This window comes from Festucalex cinctus, chromosome 10 (genome assembly GCF_051991245.1).
Source record: "Festucalex cinctus isolate MCC-2025b chromosome 10, RoL_Fcin_1.0, whole genome shotgun sequence".
Classification (NCBI taxonomy): Eukaryota; Metazoa; Chordata; class Actinopteri; order Syngnathiformes; family Syngnathidae; genus Festucalex; species Festucalex cinctus.
The window spans coordinates 17,489,989-17,513,865 of NC_135420.1; the positions used below are offsets into that span (position 1 = coordinate 17,489,989).

Below are 23,877 nucleotides of genomic sequence, written 5' to 3' on the forward strand. Positions count from 1 at the left end.
ATTACTAAGTACCTCATAAATGTGCCCCCCCCCCCCAGAAGATACCTCAAATATCCATCCAACCATCCAACATGGTTTGTTTGCATTCAACAACCAACTGTTGCATCCCTTCCTGTGGTAAAAAGCTGTTTAACGTCATACTTGTAGAATAGCCGTTATTCTTCATCCCCTGAGCATCGTATATACTGTAGGATGTTTCATCATAATGTAATGTTGCGGCAGCAAATTCACAGGGCTGGGAATAGAGGGCATGTCAGTTGTGTTGCTAGGAAACATGGAAGAGGAAGACAACAGTTGGAAGGAGGATTCTGGGGTGGGTAGAAAAAAGGGGATTAAGATAGTAGAGGTTAAGAAACAAGGAAATAAATAATGTGGTTTGCAATGTAGAAAAAAATGAAGCCTAACATATAATTGTTGTTACCTTAGAATCCCTCAATGTTTTACGTTTATGACACAGTCACTTTTATGCAAAGCGGCACATGCAAGGTCCTCTCATGTCCCAACCATTACCATCTCAATGAAGCTAAATATAGTCAAGTCCCCCCCCCCACTCTCATCCCCTTCATGTGGCCACATCAATAGGGCTGCCTTTGTTTTCTGGAAGTGCTCTTGTGTTTGGCCAAGCTTTGGCACGTCAGTGCCCAATTTTGGACAAGTTTTTGGGGAGCTTTTAATGGCAGGGAAACATTCAGCCAAATGACAGACACTAACGATATTATGTTATGGGGTTGTGGAGGATTAACATCAGAAATATATGCTGTGATAAACATAGAAAACTAGTTTCAGTAGATGACATTTTTCCCTTTCTAATATAGTTTTATTTTATACAGAGTAGTAATTCAATATTATGGATGTGTATTGCATTCCCTTGAAAAATGCAACTCCTTTTTTTTATGACATTTATTATTATTATTTTTTTTGGGGGGGGGGGCTTTGTTTATTTGGAATATCTTCTTTTTTAGTTTCTGTATTTCTTTTGTTTTTTGTATTTTATTGATTTTTCAATTTTTTTAAATAATAATTTCCCCTGTTTATTTTCTGAATTATTTTCTTTTTTTCTAAATATTTTTTCTATTAATGTTTTTTGGAATATTTTTTTCTGTTTTTCTGAATAAAATGTATTGTAAAAAACAGAAAAATATTAACAAAAAAAAGAAAAGAAAAAAATCCAAAACAGAAAAAAAGAAAATATTCGCAAAAATATAAAAAACAAATCTGAAAACAGAAAAAAATAATTTATTTCTATACATCCAGAAATAAGCTACAGGTGTGAAGCATTTACACGTGGCACTGACTTCACTTCTGTTGGCCGTTTATTCCACTTGCATGCAGCAAAACAGCTAAATGCCACTTCACCATGTTTTCTATGAAATTGCCATCATATAATTTCATGTCTTGTATGATTTCAAGTGCTCACAAACCTCCCTCTACCTTCAATAAATGGTAATTGAATGATGATGTAATCAAAAAGAATATTCAGATTGACCGCTATATATGTAAGTTCTTTATGCAACCTGATTAATGTGCAATCATAATTTAAAAAAAAGTCAATGTCAGCAGTTTGCAAGGTCAATAAAGTTCAAGTACTCGTATATTTACAAACGAACAAAGCTAACATTACAAGCCAAATTTGAACTTCTCTACTGTATAACGTGAATTTAAAGATTTGCAACAAATCATAAAGAAATACAAATTTCAGAGACTGTTTTCACCCGTGCAGCCACCAATTTGCGTCTGAAGACCAGGTGCACATTTACTCAGTTTGACGCAGGGAGAGGGACAAAAAAACAAACAAAATTCAATTGTGTATTCTCTGGAGAGATGCTGACAAGGAGAGCTGGAGTTTGTAATAAGTGAAAGCAATATTTGAGTGAGCAAAACAAAGAATAGCAGTTATGCTCTTGTGACGCATTGCTACTCTGTTTAAACTTCAAGTGGATTTCCCGTGTAAGGATTCACTTTGTGCATTTGCACCAGTGTGAAATTTGGCAGAGGTGGCTTGACTCCACATAAAGCAACGCTGGGTTATTTATATCCAGCGCTTTGGCTTGAGGATTTGACCCAAAACGTTGTGATACTCGGCCACTAAATGCTGGTTACTTGCATAGTCTAATGAGATCAAATATGACATTTACAGTGTCAAAATTGCTGCCTTTTAATGATTTTAATGTTCAGTTTTGATTGATTATTTGAATTGAATCAAATCGAGATCCGTTTAGAATACTTAGCCGCTCTTGTGTGGCTAAATATGGTAACCAAAGTACAGTGGAGTAAAAATGTATCCCAAATCATTTCAAACATGAGCATAGCTAATTAACAGTTTGTTTAACGGATCTCATTAGATTTCCAAGTGTTCCTAATGAAATGTCTGGTGAGTGATTAAACTGATTAAATATTTAATCAAGCATTGGAATTTATTAATAATTTATTAGATAAAGATATATTAATCAATGAATGAGTTACTGTCGTTTATGGTCAATCATCCAGGTTACTTAGTAGAGCCATATATACTTTACCTGCACGTTCTCATCCTCATCCATGCTTGTCATCAAGTGCCTCCAACCACACAGATGAAAATGTGATGACAGCACAAACCACACACGGATACATTTCTTCTTTGACGTCATAGCTTAGTGTAAAATCTTCATTATGTTTGTTTCATTTTTGTGACCTTCAGTTGCTTTAATAACACTTTTGGTCAAATGCTATCAATGTATCTGTTTTCTAGTCGTGCTGTGGGCAACTTGACCTGACAAATCGCAAAAAACAAAAAAAAACAAAAAAACACACAAAAAAAACACATTACATCACATTTTTTATTTTTTTTGTTGTGACTTGGACTTGTATTTCAGAACATTATGAAAGTTTATATCCGCCATATATCATATATTTATGAAATGTATGTACATTTAGTACACTCTAAAAACAAAAGGGACTAACCCAAAATTGGGGCAAAACACAAAATTGGGTTATATTATTATTATTATTATTATTATTATTATTATTATTATTATTGTTATTGTTATTATTACTATTTTTTGTTATTATTATTATTATTATTATTATTATTATTATTATTATTATTATTTTAAACAAAAATACAAAACCACACAATGTTATTTATTTATTTATTGATTTATTGGTGGGGGGGGGGGCACTTTTCCTCATTACCAGCAAAGATAACGAAATGAAAATAAAACTCCCTTGTAGAGTTGAATCTTTATTATGTTAATGATCCACTTTTTCGTCAAACTTTCAGTATTAAAGCAGCCACAAGTTCTTTCGAGGTAGTGTGTCCTTTTTCCTTGTAGGAGTTTTATTGAAACTTTGACGATATGCTCCATTTTCCCCCCTTTACATTTGAGTTGCCGCATTGTCTCCTGGCTGTTGCTCTCATGAGACAGAGGCTGATTTCGTAAGAAGCCTTCGAGGCAGAAACAACGATAATGACCAGATTTCAGACAAGAGCCTGCCAGGTATATATATGTACGTTTTCGTGTTCTATATTTGGATGGAAATCTTTGCATCTCAGTGCTATGTGCCACTAAGTCCTGTTACCGGAGAAGTTGCTGTCAGCCTGCTGTCAAACATGCAACATGGTCACCCTGGTAACCTTTTTTTTTTTTTTTTTAAGTTATTAGTGTTGATACTATGCATATTTTATGGATGACACCTACTCATCACAGTCACCTCATGTAAATTACTACCTAGTAAAATTACATTGTTTGCTAGCTTAAAACGCCAAAATTGGGCTAACAAATAGCATCAGTGTCACGGTGTTATAACTCTTTTCCGTACAATGCGTCCACTCAAATTCAACTTTTTCCTTAACCTAAACCGTCAAATCAAAACAACATGCTTCTCAGATTTTTTTTTTTAAGATTGTCTCCAAAAGGTTGTATTGTATGACACAACTGGTGAAATACACTGAAGTCACATACAACTATTAAAAAAAAAAATGTTCAAGCAAGTGGGAAAAAATAGAGTCCTCAAGGCTGAAAATACTTGACTCAATGCCTTTTTTTTTTATTTTTATTTTTTTTTCCAGGGAGTAGACATCATCCTTACTCCCTAATCAACACCTAATTACCATAATAACCTCTTTACCTTTCAGCCAAAAAAAGCTGTGAGTGCTGCACACTCTCAGCCTGACATGAGGACAATGTAGTGCCATCATTTACTCTCATTTCAATTACACTCGTAACCTGTTGGAAATGGTGACCCTCACATCTAACTGCGAGGAAAAAGTTATACTCTATTTTTAATGTTGGTGCGCTAATAAGGAAGAAGCCACACACATTAGCGTTTTCGTCGCTAACACACGTCACTTTTTTTAATTTCTTTACCGCGCTTTACCACCAAGTGAAATTATCCGCCTGGGTCTTCTTGGTGAATACAGACATCATTAATCTTTAGAGATAAGTGATGACGCATAAGAGTCCGATTTTAATAAGGTGCCACATGAGGATTATTTTCAGCTGCATGTTCTAAATAAAGGATAGTCAGTCCTTCTCTTTTTACACCATGTACTGAAAAAATACAAGTATCATCTTAGTGACTAACATTATGTCTGTGATGCAGTTTTTGCACTGGTTACAATAAGCATACCTAATAAATTGTCAAATAGCGTTTGCATACATTTTCTGGAACTTCCAGGTATAGATGGCTGTTGCTTGTATTTCAGACCCCCACCACTAGATGGGGGCAGCAAACTTCACAACATCTGGCCATCCACAGTTCACACTGGATTCTTTGTCGATGAACAATATTAGTTGTTGGTGCTAATGCACCATTATGCTAATTTGCTAACTGCAAAAAAAAAAAAAAAAAAAAAAAAAAAAAAAGGGGGTAATAATAATGGTAAGTAATACGAATTAATATGCTATGTGGAGCCAACATTGTAACTTTTTATTTATTTATTTATTTATTTATTTATTTATTTATTACATTTTTTTCTGATTTGTTTTGGGAAGCTGGAACAGATTAATTGCATTTTTTTTTTTTTTTTATATATATATAGTGAAAACAACCTCCCCCAACATATCCGTGCCCCTGTATGAACACTATAGTTAGAAACGCACTTGAAGTTGTCCTTTTGTTGTGTAAATAATAGCTGATTGATTCCCTGCTATTCAGCATCCAATGATTTCCTTTCCCTTTGGAGTTGAAGTAGAACTTGTCTGCAAATTCATCGCTCAGACAAAGTGGATTTATTTTGGCCCAGGGAAGGGGGCGTGACATATTTGCATGAAGACACGTCATGCGGGTCCCGTCTCCTGATTTTTGTGTGTGGAAAGAGTGGAGGAGAGGTGCAGGCTTCCCTCCCTCACCCTGCAATTCTTCTCTCTTGATTTAATTGGGGGAGAAATGGCAAAGTTTATTTCCCTTCCAGCAAGGAATGAAGCCCTAACTGTGAATGGTGGATTATTTCAACTGATGTGACCTGTTGCAGCTTCGTGCGGATTTTTTTAGGGTGCGTGTGGAAGGATACGTTTTGGTTTTACGCACAAACCGGTGGTCTACTTGCTGTCCCCCCTTGACCACACGAAAAGAAAAGTGTTTTTCTAAGCAAAAACTTGATGGACTGATTGATCACGGGGAGCAATCGAACGCAGCACCGCGCCCTTTTCAATCACCTCGATTTCTCATCACCCCCATTGCGTGCTTTTTTTTTTCTTTCTATTTTTCTTTTGTTGCCTGGACAGAATGGCCCGTTTCGGGGACGACGTTCCGGTCTTGTTGAGCACCGGCGACGGCGGCTCGGAGCGCAACAGGAGCCGCGATGGAGCGGCGGCGTCCACAGGTGGCGTGTCCCCCGCAGCCTTCAAGATGACCAAAGCGCAGCGTGCCCGCGCCATGGCCTTGTACAACCGGATCCCCGTCCGGGAGAACTGCTTCACCGTCAACAGGTCTCTCTTCATCCTTGGGGAGGACAACGAGGTCCGCAAGTACGCCAAGAAAATCACTGAGTGGCCATATCCTTTTGGTATGCTGCACACAAAGCTGTCCAAACACGTCTATGACGGGATCTACTTGATCCAAATAATCACACTTCAAATATTGATATTAACGCGAGATTTAACTGAGATAAAAATCAGAGACAAACTGCTCTCAAGAGACGACACAAGCAGCGCGTAAAATTCAGCACCATGGATAGCAATAATCAGGGGCGATTCTAGGATCACAGGTTTAAGGGTGCTGAAACCCCGACCAGGCAACATTTCACTCTTTAGTACATTTTAACACACTTGTAACAGTCCCTCTCTCTGTGTCCTATAGGAGTTATACAGTAATGTAAAACTTGTTAAGTAGCTTGGCTTTAAAATGAACACATGCTCATGAGAAGAACCACGTATCCTCGTTTTAAGATGTCGCGGGTTGCTGTATTTTTCTGGTTAAAATATTACATTTCAGCCAAGCACAGTATGTTTTTTTAGCTTGTTTTAAAAGTAAATAAGTACATTTTACATACAGCATAATAATAATAATAAAAACAAATTTAAAAAAAAGCATTTTATTGATGATGTGATTCAATTTATGCCCCCCCAAATAGACTAGAAAACACCCATGGATAGCATCCACAGTCACTACATGAGCCACTTTATTGGTACACTGTATGTTGTGGTGGGATTCGTTTGGAACAAGAAAAAAAATCAGACTTATTTAAACATAATTTTTAAACATAAGAGTTTAAAAGATACACGATTATTGCAAAGCGTGTATCATTGTGGTTGCAGTTTGCAGTGGTGTACAGTAGGTGGTGTCAGTCTAGGAGGTGAAATTAAGGTGAACACATCAAAATCAGAATGTCACGCACACACCGCACACACCTACAGAAAATAACAAAACTATCAGCCGACTATGGGCAAGCGATGGTGAACTGCCTGTACCGGTTACTCATTGAGTCACTCAAAGGATTTGTTTGGCACAGTTTTTATGCCATATGACCTTACTGAAAAATAACCAGCCTGTTTTTTTGTGTGTGTTTTTTTGTTTTTTTTCCTTTCATAAGTAAAGTTTTGGAATCACATTGGCGGGGAAATTAATCTCTTTTGTTTTTACAAGGAAACTGGTAAATTTGCAAATTTTTAACTCATAAAAATACAAATTTTTTGTTTTTGTACATTCTACTTTGCCACATAGTGTATTTACATGCCTTGTTTGTCTGTTTCAGAACTATGGAATTATATTACTTAAATGTTTATGTTTACGTAGCACCCCCAAAAAATGTGAAATTGAAGACACATTTAGAGAAAATTAATGGTTAGTTGCAAATCCAAGTAGGTTCACAGGTCTATTCTAATATCACAGAATATCACAGACTTTGTTTTCAGACACATGTTTTAGGCTGGTAGAATTGCACTGCGTTGTCATTTCAAACCAGTTTCTAATGTTTTGTTCATGTTATTTAGCTACTGAATATGAGGGAACAAAAACATATGAGAAAAACTTCTCCAAATCTTTCCACCAGTTGATTAGTAAAGTATAAATTTATCTGTCTGTCTGTCAGTCTGTGCATCTACAACATCTATCTAAATACCCAGCTGATGTATTTATGTATGTTAGCAGACTACTTCCTCCTACTAATGGTCTGATGGGTGTGCCATTTTGATTCTGGGAGATGGAAAATTCCATTATGTGCAGAATGAAACAGTAAAAAACAAAAACATTATTAAGTAATGTGTTTCTAACTCTGTTTAGAGCTATTTACTACTTTTTATAACCAATGTAGCAACTTTATTATTCCATCTGCAATCACTTGATAATAGGTGTTGGTGTGTGTGTGTGCGTGTGTTTTTGGTCCCGCTCACCAGGTGTCCAGGCCAGGTGTGGCTTTTTCTCTTCTATTGTTGTGCTCAATACAGCACTCTTGTGAATAACTGGATCGTCTGCTACTGGATTAAAAAGAGAGAGAATGAGAGCAGTCTATTGTGAAGCGTCATCCGTTGTTGTTTCCTCTGCATTTGCCCATTCATTGATGTTATTAAAAATAGAGTTGGAATGAAATCTAATCAACAGGCAGTGTTGAAATCCTGCTATTGTTTTAGAAACCAATGGCAGTATTTGCACCATGATGACTAGACTGGCTTTAAATAAGTGTTATGTATGCTGTAGTGACAGGAAGCAAAGCAGGTTAATGTGCTGTCTGGGAGGGAGTGTCCTATTACATCTAATGAGCTCTCCTGCGGATGATGAACAGATATTAAGAAGAATTATATGTAAGGATATCTGATCGCTGTGTCATATACCATTGCAACAAGTCGTCACTCACTGGGATTATATGGTTAGCTAATATGTTTTATGGAGGAGAGATGCTTGAATGTTGCTGTGCTCTGGTCAGTGAATCAACGGGAAGGCACAGAAATTGCCAAGGAGATGCTAGAAGCTGAATGCGTACCCGTCACACATAACATATATTCTTTGACGAAATGCACAGAGACGAAGAGGCAGTTAAGAGGCACTGAAAGTTTAGCTAAGCAAAGGAAATTGTTTAGTACGGTGCTCACTAAAATTTTACGATATTTGGCTTTTCAGGGAAATTTTATGATTTAACCTAAAATCCAGGAATCAAACAATATTTTTTGCCTTTCTGTAACTCTACCAGTCTCTTTGTATCCGTGGTGCACTTTTCAGTTTGTCATTTATCAAAAAAAACAAAAAAAAGTGTAAAATGTGTAAATTTTGCTCTATTTCATGTTTGTATCCCGCTTGGGATTGATTATTCATGAAAAAAAAAAAAAATACAATTTTATATCTTTATGCTTGAAGCCTGAAACATGAGGTGAGAAAGTTCAAGGGGGGCTAACACTTTTGCAAAGCACCGTTTAGGTGAGAGGGAGGGCAATGATATCGCCATTCCTTGAGTGCACTCATGCATTTTGTCAGTCTCTCCATACTTCCCTTTTTAGCCACAAACAAAAATAATAAATAAATAAATAAAACAAATAAATGTATAATAATAATGATAAAAAAGAAAATAATAAAATAAAAATAATAAAGTTATTGAATTTACAATAATTTCATTGCTTTTCTGATTACTTAGTTTTTAAAGTAACTAAGTTACATTACATGTTGCTTTATTAGTTACTTTCACCAGATGCAGAAAAATAGAGAGCCTAAAAAAAATCACTTAGCATATATATAAAAAAATATAAAATATATATAAAATTTTGCGGGGGAGAAATATGGAGTCTTTTTTTGACATACAGGTCAGACTAAGTTCTTCTGCAAGTAATAGAGCTTTTTAGGGTCATCCTGACATGTCACCTTTTTGTGAATCGTTTATGTAACAGTCTTACTGCTCTGAATTTGAGTTTATTTACTTTTTGTACTTCTCATGCGGCCAACCATTTTAGAGGCTAGGCCTTCCTTTGTAGTCCAGTATTTCATACCCATCTTACTCATACTCCATTTTTGTCCACAGCTGAAAACTCATATCTGTCCTTTATAACAGTGACAAATGGCCAATATGAGCTTTGTAAGAATATTATGAAACATGTTAGCTTGCATTCAAAGTTACATACATATACACACTTTAAATTAATGACTGAAGTTCTTTAGATATCCTCCTTATTTGTATGCCAATTATTACAAGAAAGTAGCTGTCATACTACAATTGATTCAATTGGAAGTTGAAGTCACCTGTCAAAATGCACATGACTAACAGACACGTGCAGGGTCCTTGCAGGAAATCTTCTAAAGGTCAACTGTGTGTTCATTAAATTGCTTGGTGTATTTAACATAAACAAACATGAGAACGGGTCTGTCTGTGTGCAAGGGTTGATACATGGCAACTTATCTCTCTGAGGTTGGTGGGAATGTGGAGAGGAAGTAACACTAACCAAACACCCGGGATAAATTTCACGCTGAACGCTGATGGAAGACTGACAGCTGCTGCTCCTTTTTGATCCCCCTTGGGTCTCTCTCGAGCGGGAAATGCCCCATTGAGAGGCTACACCTTTAAATAATTTAATTTTAGACTTATTAATTTCATTATTTTTGTGAATGTACTATGTAGAGTAGGTTTGCTCTGTTATAAAATGCTACATTTGAAAGATCAGTATGTTTCAATTATTTAAGAGCAGCGTTTACTCAACTTATTGTCATTTGAATATTAGTGTGAAATACAACTAAAAGTTACTGAAATGGACAAACCTCTGATGCCAAAAGAAAATGTGAATCCAGTCTATATAAATGAAGATGACTTGACTTGACTTGACTTGACATATTGTCTCTCAGCTCAGTCTAGTGTTACTGCATTCAAGGTTTTAAAGAAGTCAAGTTAAAAAAACAACGTTATAATATGATGTAATTGCCACCACTAACCTAAACACAATATTCTGATTATTAATAATGGCTTTGTGGAATATGAATTAAGCAGCAAAACCCACCTGTTCTTATCCATCTCTGGGGGCGGCCATTTTGCCACTTGCTGTCAATTGAAAATGACACAAATGCTTTGGGCTTATCCCGGGTTTTCACCGGATGCGGTTGCGGTGCGGTTGCGGTGCGGTTGTGGTGCGGTCCGGCGACGCAAGCAATTAGATTCCATTCATTCGAATGGTGCAGTTTACACCGCTTGCGGGTGCGTTGCGTGTCGACTGCGGAAGGCCTGCGGCGTGCCGCAAGCCTTCCGCAAGGATAGCCTATTTTCTATTTTTGCCGGACGCCGCAGCGGTAGGCCTCCGGCAAATGGCAAGCTAGCACAAAACACATCGAGCGGGACAGGAAGACCGAGGCAGTTTCAAAATAAATTTCCGGTTACCTTTCAGAATAAAACACTCGCCAGCTCCTATTTCGCAAGTTTTTCAGCAAAACGTGACGTGGGCGTCGCCGGGCCATGTGCTCATTCACGGTTTAGACACCAGCGAACATGGACGAGGAGAGGTTTATATTGGAGGTGGAAAACCACAAAATAATATATGACACGGCACATCCTTTTTATAAGGACTGTAATGTATTGTGAGTTTGATGTTCGCGATTGCTTGTTGTGCCCGTCTCGCTTGCCGTACTGAGCGGCAGCCGGACGCGGAAGACAGAAATAAAGAGTGGACCCGCACTGACCCGACTCTCGTTATTAATATACTTTACAAGGACACCCAAAAAAAGGATGCTGCATGGAATCTCATAGCAGAAGAAGAAGAAAAGGTTAAATCAAAAGAAGTCCACCTCTCTTTCTGCTTCTCTGTTGAGCACAGACTTTCTGTATGTTTGTCGTTGTGAAATGCCACATGATCGTGCGCGCGCGGTCCCACGAGACACGTTGGGAAGTGGGCGGCGACGGAGCTGCCGAACCGCAGCTGTGCGGAGCCGGTGTGGATTGACAAAAAAATTGACCCGTCCGGATCACGCAGTCAAGACGCACCGCACCGCAACCGCACCGCAACCGCATCCGGTGAAAACCCGGGGTTAGGTAGCACCCAATCATGGCTCACCTGTTTTATGAGTGTTAAACAAAATATTGTGCTGCCATCTAGTGGTTGACAGTGTAATTATAACTCAAATAGTGTATTAAAGGGGGGGGGACAATGACACCCAAAGTTTGATTCTTATGTCCAGTGTACTCTGTAACTTGTTTCTATTTCCATTTATTCCTATGGCAAAAATCTAAATTTACTTGAGTCTATATCCGAGACATCGGAGGTCGATGTTCACGCTACCGAAGACCATTTCCTATTTTTGTCTTGGCCAGAAGTTACCTAAGAGTTGACTTTGACTTGCAGGGCTGTCTGACTGATGGCTGACTGCATTTATCTTCAAAATGGATTCTCAGAAGCAACCTGCTGATGCGTGAAGGTGATGCGTTGGAGGGGATGACTGTGCCATATAGTTAACGCTACGTCGTTCTTAATGTCACACTCTTTTTCTAAAGCCTTACTATAATTATCTGAAAGGTGTTGTCCGCCTCTTTCATTTTTCAATCTTTCCATTAAGCGAGTCTTCGAAGCCAGCAATTCCTTCTCCACTTTCACCTTCAGTGTGTGGATGCGAGAACTGGAGCCTGAGCATATTGGCGGTTGCGCGCGGCACGGCAGCTCGTCTCTGTGTCTATTTTTACATGCGTGTTTTGAGGAATTGCAGCACGGCGCGAGCGTCATTGTGACTCACGGGATCGCTCACGAGGCGCTTGACTGATGAATCTGCACGAGGCGTGTGACCGCAGCACTTAGGGAGGACTGGAGTGATTAGTTTACAGACACTTGTTCAGTCTCTTTAACTTTAATATAGATGTTTTCACTTTCTTCACAATTTTAAACAAATTCAAATTCTTGCTAATAAGTCTGTAAAACACTTTTGTCAAAATGCCTCAAGGATCAAAGAATTTACTCCCCTTTACACCTACATACTTTTTGTCTGTTCTCATTTTGCCCCATATACCGATGGACTAATGTTGAGAATTTTGTTACCATGACGATTAACGGAGGAGCTAGTGGTGGCTTCCCCAACCCTAAAAAAGAAAGGGCACAACTTGTGAAGGACACGCTACCCCCCACAAAGTCAGCATGGATTGTATTTTCCCTCATGGAGGCAGCACTTCATTGTCCCATCACTGATTTTTGTTTTTTTTGTTTTTTTGTTTTTAGTAGAACATAATTATATTGTACAATGTGTGGGATATAATTGGGAGCTTAACTCATTCACTGCCATTGACGGAAAAAGATGTCAAATGATGCATTTTTTTTTGCTGGTCTGGCAATGAATGTGTTAAATTGACACTGTAGCGTTTTTTGATTCTCAACCAGCATTAAATATTTACTTAAAGGGATACTTCACTTATTTAGCCCATTGTAGCAACAAAAAGTTTATATTTTGTCTATAATTAATTTGATACTTTCATTACTGTTCACATACCTTTAAAAACACATTTTGCAACTTGCTGTAGACTGAAAATGACATCACGAGGGCTCAGGTAACCAATCACAGCTCAGTTTGTGAATGTCACATGACCAAACCTAGAAAAAAGGTGAGCTGTGATTGGTTACCTGAGCCCTTGTGATGTCATTTTCAGTCGACAACAAGTTGCAAAATGTGTTTTTAAAGGTACTAATTGTACATGAAAAATAATGAAAATATCAAATTTATTATAGGCAAAATATTAGTTTGAGTGCCAAAAATGGCTAAATAAGTAAAGTATCCCTTTAATATTTCTAGTGGGAATGAAAGCAACACGTTTTGAGTGTTAAAAAGTACAACACTAGATAGTGTAATAATTGTGCTGTGTGGTGTAAAATTAACACCGACCAGTGACTATCATCAGCGTTGTTTTAACTCTATCTCAGTGAAAAAAATGAACTTACAAAAGTGTTGTAACTATATGTTTACGCTTTTGAAGTGTTAAATTCAACTCTGCAGGTGTTGAATTAACAGTGCTAATTTTGCTGTTATCAAATTGAAAAACCCATTAAGTCTTGAAGGATCAGGTGCAGATCAAAAAAGCAGACAGAAAGTTGTCACAAAAGGATTTATTCGCCTCACTCATCTACTTTTGGGAGGCTTTTGGAGCTCAGCTAAAGTTAATTCCACAATATCGGAATCCACTCTCTTCATGATTTGTTTTTTAAGGTCCCAAGCAAGCATAGAAGCTAAAACTAATATAGGAATATCAACAAAAATACACACGACAGTGCCCCAGTAAGCACCAAGCATTGACTTTTGGCGCCAAGAGAAACCTGTTGCCGTGGATACCACCTTCCACCTTGTTTTACTGCCGTACGCCCTCCCTCCATTACATCTCCTTCCCTCCTGTTGCTTGCTGTTTAAGGACGTGGAGGCAGCATTTATCTTATCAGCATGAGATTTAAAAAAAAAAAAAAAAAAAACTATCTGATGCAGATATTATGTCATGAAGACATTTTCTTGTCTGCTGCTTTCTGATGGCCTCACAAATGTATGGCAGCCCCCCTGTGCTAATGTACAGTGCGGCCCAGGTTCAAGTTAGAGCTGGTGGGTGTTGACGTTTGTATTTGCTCTTTTTGTTAAGCTTCTCATAACTCACACGCCCCAGAGTAACCCCACTGGGCATCAACAGCCACGCGCTATCGATCTGTCCGGTGTCAGCCTAATTTGGTCTCATGCCTCCCACTTATCCTCCTCACCCGCTTGTTTCGCAAGCATCGGCCTGTCTCCTCCTTCTCGATCACTTTCTCGTCTGTCTTTCCTGCCCTATTATCTCTTTGGCGCTGCCTTGCCTCATCCTTCTACTTCGGCACAGTGTGAAATGTGAGGGACACTGTTTCAATGCGGTTGCAGCAAAGATTAGGTGTCAGTCTGAATAGGTATATAACAAGGCTGGTTCATTTTCTTTTTATATATTATACAAAGGAACAGTAATAGCCTTACTGTCTCTGGCTTACAATAATGACTTTGTAATAGCAGTTCCAATGTGATTGACTACATTAGTAGTCAGTTTCTGTAGGGAGTAAGGAATAATTGGGGTGTGAAATATCAGCTGAGTGTGGTATGAAACATAAGGTACCAGTTACAAACACCTGAGTGCACTCATGGATTGACCACGTCTCATCCTTTCATTGCCCACAATATTAGGTACCTCTGCACATTGCACACATTAATTAATGTCAGCCAATATTGACAAAAAGTATTGTATTTAGTTTAGATTGATGACAGTCACAGAGGTATTCATTGAACAGTATGTTTCGTTCTGTGTGCTTGTCGTTTTCATTCGGCAGCAAAGCACGTTTCTCCAAAAAATTAGTAGATTTGTAATCGAAGATGCACTACAACACAGTCAAAAATGGCAAAATTAGAGTGTTAAAATGACATTGTTCAAAATCATCCACAGTCAGGGTTTCATTAAATAAACTACTTAAATTTCCCCAAAATAATGTATTCGTTTATCATTTCTGGTCACAAATTCTTTAGCATTTGCCGTTACATTACGTTGATCGGTTCTGTCTTTGTGTATGTGGAGCATTTATATATTTTTCATTTGCCAGTCACCATGTTTCTTAGATATGACTTAAATGAATGAGCCAGGTTCAATATGCAAAACGGTGGACGCCATTTTGCGTATTAGCTGTTAGCTAGCGCTACAGTGTGCGAGACAAGAAACAAAATGACAAACGCAAACAAATGGCAAAGTAAAAAGCATTATCTGGTAAATCAAACTAAAATGTTTCTATTTAGATGTGTTGCTGCTTGTATTTTGAGTGATTTGGGCAAGGTTGGTTGGTATGTGTTGATTTTAGTTCGCGAAATCATGACTTATGTGTACTGTTTTGTAATGTTGATCGAACAACTACTAGCTTGTGAAAAATACAGCCATGGTGATTAAAGCATACAACAATTTATGTCTCCATCGTTATTATGTAACTTGTTAGCGCTATCATGCAACAGGAGAGTAGTTTAATGCCACTTGCGAAATGCAGTTTCAAGTGACAGCTGTGTGTAAATCTTACAGCATCATCAAATTTAATTAGCAGCATGTTCATATTAATTCAGCAGAAAATATGTCTAATTTATTACCTAAAACTGTTATATGAGAGAAGGATGGGTTGTTTGGCTACATGCCCTGTGATTGGCTATTTCAACCAGTCCAGAGTTTGCCTCGTCTCTTGCCCAAATTCAGCTGGGATAGGCTCCAGGTCATCAATGATCCTAATTACGGTGGGTGTGATAGAAAATGGGTGCATGGATACATAAATAAGGTATTTTATTTAAAATACTACCTCAGTGCCAGTGTGAGCATGAGTTAGCAAGATAACACAAAAACAACATTGCCATGCACATTACTGCCCCTGCAGGACTGGAGTGGGACAGTATCGCCTGACACTTCATGACTTTTTAAATTAACCGGGTCAACTTTTCAAGTTGTCTTCAAGAAGGCATTATTTTAGATATTTGTCTTGTATTCCTTAACTTCCTCCCGTCACTCCGTTTGAGTACATGATCCTCGCCACCATCATCGCCAACTGTATCGTCCTGGCTCTTGAGCAACACCTACCCGAAGAGGACAAAACACCAATGTCAAAGAGACTGGTGAGACAATAATATGAACATTCAATTGCACTTTACGATTGAGCTGTTGATTAAGACACTCTTGCTTTGCCCCAATAGGAGAAGACCGAGCCCTACTTCATCGGGATGTTCTGTTTGGAGGCGGGAATAAAGATCATCGCCCTGGGTTTCGTATTTCATAAAGGCTCCTACCTCAGGAATGGGTGGAACGTCATGGATTTCATTGTGGTGCTCAGTGGGTGAGTCGATGCGACATGATCTCCCGAGAAGTGAGAATCGTACGGCAACCATGTATCGAGATACATATTGAATCGTCTTGTCTGAGAGATATGTATACCCTAATACAGGGGTCTGCAACCTGTGGCTCTGGAGCCACATATGGCTTTTTAGTCTCTCTCATGTGGATCCCTAAAAATATGAGTAGAAATTAATATTATTTTTTTTTACATATTTATTTTTATAAAAATATTTTTTTTAATGCCCGCAACCCTTGTGGGGACTAAGTGATCAAGAAAATTTATGGATGGATATTTTTTTAATGAATTAATTATTTATTTTTTTTAAATGAATGAATGATTTAGATGAAAAAAATGAATAATTAAATATTCATAAATTGTCCAAATTTTTAAGTTGTCAAAAAAAAAATAATAATTTTAAATTTTTTATTTAACCTTTATTTAACTAGGATAGTCCTGTTGAGATTAAGAACCTCTTTTTCAAGGGAGTCCTGGCCAAGAGGCAGCAAAACAGTTTACATTACAGTTACAAATAAAAGTTTCACCTACAATCACATAAAAATTATATAAAACAGTTACAAATCAATGAGGCCGTCTCAAGTGCTCTTAATCTGGATCTAAAATCGTTCAATGAAACAAGTTCCGTTAGTTTCCAGTCCTTTTCAACATGTTCCATGCAGAAGGGGCAGAGAAAACAAAAGCCTTTTTCCCCAGCTCAGTGAGGGCAAATGGAACAGAGAGCAAAAAAAGATCATTGGAACGCAGACCATAAGAATCAACACTTTTCAATGTGATTAAATTACAAATATAAGAGAAAAGAAATTACCAAAAATATCCAAAAAGTAACCATAACATGTCCAAAAACAAAGAGGAAAAGCAGAAATTTCCCATAAAATGTCCATGAAATTGCTCAAAATGTCAGAGATTTGAATAAAAAGGCAGAAAGAAAATGTTAAAAAAAGTAGCTATAAAAAGCAAAAGAACTACTTAAAATTACCATAAAATGTACACAAAATTGCCCCCCCCCCCAAAAAAAAGTCAGAAAGTTTATTTTTTAAAAAGCAGATAAGAGAATGTTAAAAAAATGCAAAATGTCAAACAACAAAAACAAAAGAAAAAACCCGAAAAATCATTCTAGAATGTTAACAAATTTGACCACCAATAAAGTAAAAAAAAAATTGATGAAAGAAAAAGCTAAAAAGATGTTCAAAAAGTAACCATAACATGTCCAAAAACAAAAGAATGAAACAAAGAAATCTCAAAAATTACCATAAAATGTCCAAAAGATTACCAAAAAATGTCAGATAATTCATAGCAAAAAAAGAAATAAAAAATGGGCAGAAAAAAATGTCAAAAAAATAATCATGAAATGTTCAAAAAAGGAAGAGTCTGAAAATAACCATAATAACTCCCAAAAAATGTCGGAAATTTCAGAAAAGTCAGAAAAGTCTAAAATTGTATGACAACATACCTTCAACACAATGTTCAAATGTTTCCGGAGAGATTTTTTTTTGTTATTCATTTGCCTAAAATTGCTCTTTTGACAGTAAAAGTTTCTGACCCTTGCCCTACTATCAGGTAATTCACACTGGACGTGTTTCCAGAGTTGCACGGAGCTGTGAAGTGGTTATCGTGTGCAAAACCATCCACACTTCTTAAGAGCAGCAACCAGAATGCGAGCTTTCAGATATCAAAGATATCAGCCTACATATAAGCCTCATGCATACGCACTCACACACGCACACTAGCGCACAGAAATGAAATATTAAACAATTTGAATAAAGTGCGATGGGAATCTGACGGTGTTCTTAGAGAATTCTATATGATTCCGGCGTCTTCCATTATTGATGACTCCAATTGAGGCTCGGGCTCAAGGATGCTCTTCTCGCTGCAGGAGAGAGGAAGGATGCGAGGTTGGAGGGGAGACGACAATGGAGGGGGTGGGGGCGGGGGGGGCTCACTATAGCCTGATGATCAATTGACATCGCTTGAGGAGAAGGTACTGTTGGTCCAGAATTAGAAGCTTAATTAAAACACAGTGAGACAAGCCGTTGTTAATGGATTATTGTCACGGCAGCTGTCTGCACGGGCACAAATGAGGAAAGTAGTAAGACCACAGAGGCTCCCCCAAGGGGTGACGTGTGTTGTAATCAGACTTGCTATGCGTGCGATAGCCCTTATTGAAGAATCCTCTAGTGCACTATATGACTTGCCACAAATACCCCTGCCGCATTATCTAAAGCCAAGAGTCTCTGACTTGAGTTGTAAATTGGACAGTGATTTTAAATTGCGCATTACATCGCGGTTATATATTTTGGAGTCAGCCAGTCCTGCATGTTGCATGATTAACTGCCGTATATGGTGGGATACATTATGGCCGACTGGCACTGCAAATTTCTCACTCGTTAACTGGGAGAAATACGGCAAGACATTTTTCATTTTTGCACCGTGCGTGTTTGAGATAATCAACTATTCATAACTGTGGTGTGATAGAATCATCCAGGTCTTCTTTTATTAACATTCACTTGCACGAAGAGGCTTGCTAGATCCTTGTCCAAGTGATCATTATGGGCACAGGAGGTACAGAATATAGCGATGTGAACTCTCTGCCTCCTGATTTTCCTTCCATTCCAGTACACGTATACATGTCACAAGCAGTGCAGAGCCTCATTATACGCCGAATGACGCTTATGAGATACGCTGATGATATTAGGTGAGCAGGCAATGCTGCCAGTGAGCTGGTAATTAGGTGCAGTCTCTCAAACAAGCCCGCACACAAACGCGCGCGACATTTAATTGACTGTCATTTATTTTCTTGAAGAGAGCCTGTCCTTTCTGTACATGAGAATTTAATAGGATTTGTAGGGAAAAGTTAGAATTAGGGGAAATATGACTTCTTCTTCTTCTTCTTCTTCTTCTTGAAAGTCTTTCTTCACAGGATATTGTTGCTGGAAAAGTTTTATGGTGTAGGCAAGTGATTCCTGACCTGTGGCTTATTAGTGTAATTTGAGAAATCATTTGATGCACTGCAAGAAATTAACATATTTCATTTAATTAGTCCCAAATTTAAAATGTATTTCCAACAAATAATTAATAAAGTTGTGATAAACAGTAAATAAAGCTGTAGCTTCAACAATATAACAGCGCTAGCAATACTAAGCTAACGTTAGCCACCGTTGCTACATTGCTAGCATGTCTTATTTGGAATGGATGAACTCAATGTTGTTGGTTTGAAGGTTTATTTTTTTGGAATGTAGAATGAATTATAAATTAAAAAGAGGAGATGAATGCACCTGTTGAGCGGAAATGTTGCCAATTCTTTCTGTGCCACTTCTGAAACCTTGTAGTTTGTTTTTGGCAAATGAGGGAAAGACTTTTTATTTATTATATTCCTCAGCCAATGGTTTATTAAAAGTCAAATTAAAGGTACAAAATGACAGATTTTTTTTAACAAATCTTTTTTGTAATGCCATACCGACAGTATTAATTTATGTTATTAAAATATGACTCCAGGACAGCAACGTGAGGAAAATTAAAAATTGCCAGCTTTTACAGGAAGTGCAAAAGGGCCAGCTTCTAATGTCAGCTACCTCATCTGAACTAAATCTAGTTTCATTGAAGGTATTATATATGACTCATGCAGACAGAATCCCAGCCTGATTAAATTAAACAGTGTAGTACATTTTTCTATTCCTGCGTGAGTGAGGCATAAAAAAAAAAAAAAAAAAAAAAAAAAACATTCTCTCAGCGGAAACCCCTGACTCACACTACAATATTTGTGTTGACGGGAGCCTTTGCTTACTATATCAACACTGGGGGACACCATTTCCTCTCTCAGATGCCTCAGTGCTTTATGGGGTGCTTTATATTTCACAGATGGCAAGTGAGGGGGAGGCAAAACAAAAAACAAAACAAAAAAACACAGACAACACTTAGAGATGTTTTTTTTTAATAGTTGAAGATGCAGAAGAAAAATGAGGGGATAACATGAGAGGCAATGACAGAGAGAAAGAGATGAATAAAGAGATCCATGTGAAGAGGGGAAAAAGGAGGTTAAGCAAGAGCAAATGCTGAAAATGTGTCCAGGCGTGATCTTACATGCTAATTGGCACCTTTGCAGTCTTGCTCAGTGACAAGGCCACAATTAGAAAGACAGCAATTGGCAGGAGGAGACGCCCAACCCGTGCTTAAGTCATCCCGATGTGTAAGACAAAGTAAAGACTGCATGTGTGGATAGATTTGCTTCATGTTATTTCCAAGCGCCTCTCACGACGACATAGGAAATGGAATATACAGTATGACCGTTAAAAATACAGTGTGTGTGTGCCAAATGGAGTACTACTACATGACTTTGAGCCAGCAACGCCTTCTGTCAGCTTGGCAGTCATACACCTGTAACATTGAGTAACACACACACAGAAAGCGAAAGGGAGAGAAGAGAGGGAGCGCTGTCTCCACCAATCGTATTCCCTCTCTGTCATCGGATCAATTGATGACATAGGCGGCCTGCAACAGGGATGCATATGTCCCCAAGAGCCGTTGCCGTGGTGACAGAGGACCCCGCCCTAGGTCAGGCTGTCACATTCCCTACACAATATCGTGCACAGTTCGTGCTCCCATATCTTGCCTTGCCGTCACAATTGCATTCAACCTCTTTGCCGCATTTAAGTGGAACTGTGAGTGTAAAACAACGGCGTGCGTTGGTGTCCGGTGAGTGACGTCGCTCTTTGATCCACAATCAATCAGTTAACCAAGGCGCCCGTGCTGAGGAAATTGATAAGCTCGCTGCCCCTGTTTTCCCTCCCTTCTTCATGCCACCATAAAGGGGCTGAGCGGGCCATGAAACAAAGCCCATCGAGGGCATTCGCGTCTCATCCGTCTCGTCTGGTTGTGATCAGAGACGATGAAGTGCTGAAGCGAGATGAAAGTGGCCATCATGCAGGCTGCAGGAGCCAACTCAATTCCAATGAAACTGCTCTTTGAATTTGCATTCTTTTTTTTGCTACATTAAAACAGCAATATAATTGTTGTACTTTTTAATAACTACGTGACAGTACACTAAGGACAATTGTGTCTCTGTTATTGCATGGCGACCCAGGATCATAATGGAGCTTTGAAATATGAGTTTAATTGTGTAGCCACCGTTGGAACTCAAAACACTCAAATCTCAAATCGTCCTTTTCTATTGAAAAGGATTGGAAATGCCATTAATACCACTAGGGGGCAGTATAATACAGTCATGCACACAAAATGAAGACATTCACCACTACTGTAATTGAACCAATAAGATGCTGTAATACAGTAAAGCCGGTAACACATTAGAAACAATGCTTTTGTCCAATACATTATTATTATTATTATTATTATTATTATTATCCATTAATCCATCCATCCATCCATTTTCTTGACTGCTTATTCCTCACAAGGGTCGCGGGGGGTGCTGGAGCCTATCTCAGCTGGCTTTGGGCAGCACTGGTTGCCAGCCAATCGCAATATTATTATTATTATTATTATTATTATTATTATTATTATTATTGGCAATCAACAATATTGACATATAGCTCACTGAAATCTCACTTGCGCTTACCATTCACATTCAAATGCATTTTAAGTGCAGTGGAAACATTTGACAACACTTGAATAGGGACCACATGTTTTCCAGTCACGGTGTTCCCTTCTATGTATGCAGAACTACAGTAATAATTAAAAAATTATAAAATACCATTCTTAGACAAGACACACAGCACATTATATAACACAAAAGAAAGAAGAACTAAAGTGTTTACAGCATGAAGTGAGGCATTCTGGGACTTAACAATTTGCAGCCCCTCAGGGAGAGTGACATCATGTGTATGCACCTTGTCACATTTAAACCAAAAATAACAATGGAGCCAGGAGAGAGACTCGCGTTTTCAAGCTGGAAATGCTGCCACAATTTTGAGTTTGCAGCTGACGAAAATATTTAGGTATGTTACAAGGTTGATGCTGTTTCACGTAGAGGTTCTACCCCAGGTGGGACTCGAACCCACAATCCCTGGCTTAGGAGGCCAGTGCCTTCTCCATTAGGCCACTGGGGCAAATGTTAGTTATCACTCACTAAAATATGGACTATTGTTACATTATCTCCGAGCATTTGAATTAAAATTCACTCACATTAAAATTTTTAATTTTTTTTGCAAATTTAAGTTTTTATTCACTTAAAATTGCCATTTTTTTTCAGAAAATTCTGTCAAAAATGAAACGATACGACATAATTTTACTATAGATATTTCTTTGTAATGTTAAGCATGGAAGGACAGCACCTGGAGCAACTATGGAAGACAAAAGTCTAACCCAAAATATGTTACAATGTCCAGTTGAAGTTGAATAAATATCTCATCAATCATTTGCAATACATATTGTTAAATCCTAACGCCTAAAGCCTCTTATTTGCTTTTTGCTTTGCTTTTTCTTCCAAACAATTTCAGTCACAGTGAATTTGAATGCCACAGTATTGTTGCTCGCTGACACATTGAGTGATTTTGTTTTGCATAACATCTTTCAAAATAATATAACGTGTGAAGATGGGTTCAGTTTGTGTGAGGGTGAGCTTGAGGGCTGCAAGTGTAGGACTTCACGAAGAGTTTCTTTTTCCGTCAAGACACATGCCACCCCCATCCTTGCGCTGTGGGCCAATAGAGTCATAGCTGCTAGAAAAGAACATTTTGGAGGCTTCACAAGGCCAGCTAATCCTATGCAAGAACAATGGATATGAAATTTCTAGGGGTGTCAAAATTAGTGTGTTAATTTTGAGTTAATTTAAAGTTCCTTTAACACCTCTTATCTTTAATTAATGACCGACCCTTCCTTGGAAAGTCTGTCTTTGGGGAATTCCATGAGTTCCAGGAACATCCACGTCAAAATTTAGCAATAATAAATTTAATAATAATGCATGTATTTGTGGAGACTGGGGTAAAGTTGTATTTTATAAATTTAAAAATGTGCAGAATTTCACAAGTTACTTCATGTTAAAGATTCGATAGCTCCTAATATAAAAAGAAAAATACACTGAGCTGTCACCAGTCTTACAAATGCAATTATGCCATCTAGTGGCAGAAAAAAAATGACCATTACACAAATCAATATCACACGTGTTACTTACAGTACAGTATATCTTTTTTAATTTTAACTCCATTTTAGGAATTATTATTAAATTAGTGTATCAGTGACTAAAAGATGCAGTCATATTTCTATTAGTTTTAAACATTAAACATTTTTTCCACTTTTATGCTAACAAGAGTATGAAAACTTAGGAAAAAATATTTTATTGTACATTTTATTGTGCATTTAGAACAGATATAACATTTAATTATGATTAAATTTCACAACCATAGTATTTCCTGTTATTTTAGATTTTCTTATGATAGCTACGGCACAAGCACCCCTTTCTAACTGCACACAGCTGCTAAAATATCAAACTGAAAGGAAACTCCACCTTTACGCTAGACTTGCACTGGGCATGAATATGTAGCCCACAGTGTTAATATTCTGAGGTCTCATGGGATGTTGTGCATAATGGCAGTTGAGAGTTTTTTTTGGTGACTTTAGAAGCAGATTTTCAGCATAAATCGTTTCAGGTCTGTTTAACTAATCAGCGTTATATTATAAATGCTCACAGTAATTGCCC

At 37.8% G+C, this 23,877-nt stretch overlaps 1 protein-coding gene and 1 non-coding gene across 4 annotated transcripts in view; one reads left to right on the forward strand and one right to left on the reverse strand.

Moving 5' to 3' along the window:
• cacna1ea (calcium channel, voltage-dependent, R type, alpha 1E subunit a) overlaps nt 1-23,877 on the forward strand; it is a 93,101-nt gene that overhangs the window by 20,796 nt on the left and 48,428 nt on the right. For all 3 annotated transcript variants that reach the window (XM_077534575.1, XM_077534576.1, XM_077534577.1), the window contains exons 3-5: nt 5,706-5,974; nt 15,890-15,996; nt 16,075-16,214. In XM_077534575.1, the coding sequence (XP_077390701.1) occupies nt 5,706-5,974; nt 15,890-15,996; nt 16,075-16,214 (516 nt within the window). The remainder of the gene's footprint in view (nt 1-5,705; nt 5,975-15,889; nt 15,997-16,074; nt 16,215-23,877) is intronic.
• trnar-ccu (transfer RNA arginine (anticodon CCU)) lies at nt 22,216-22,288 on the reverse strand. The gene has a single exon. It is a non-coding gene; the product is annotated as a tRNA-Arg (tRNA).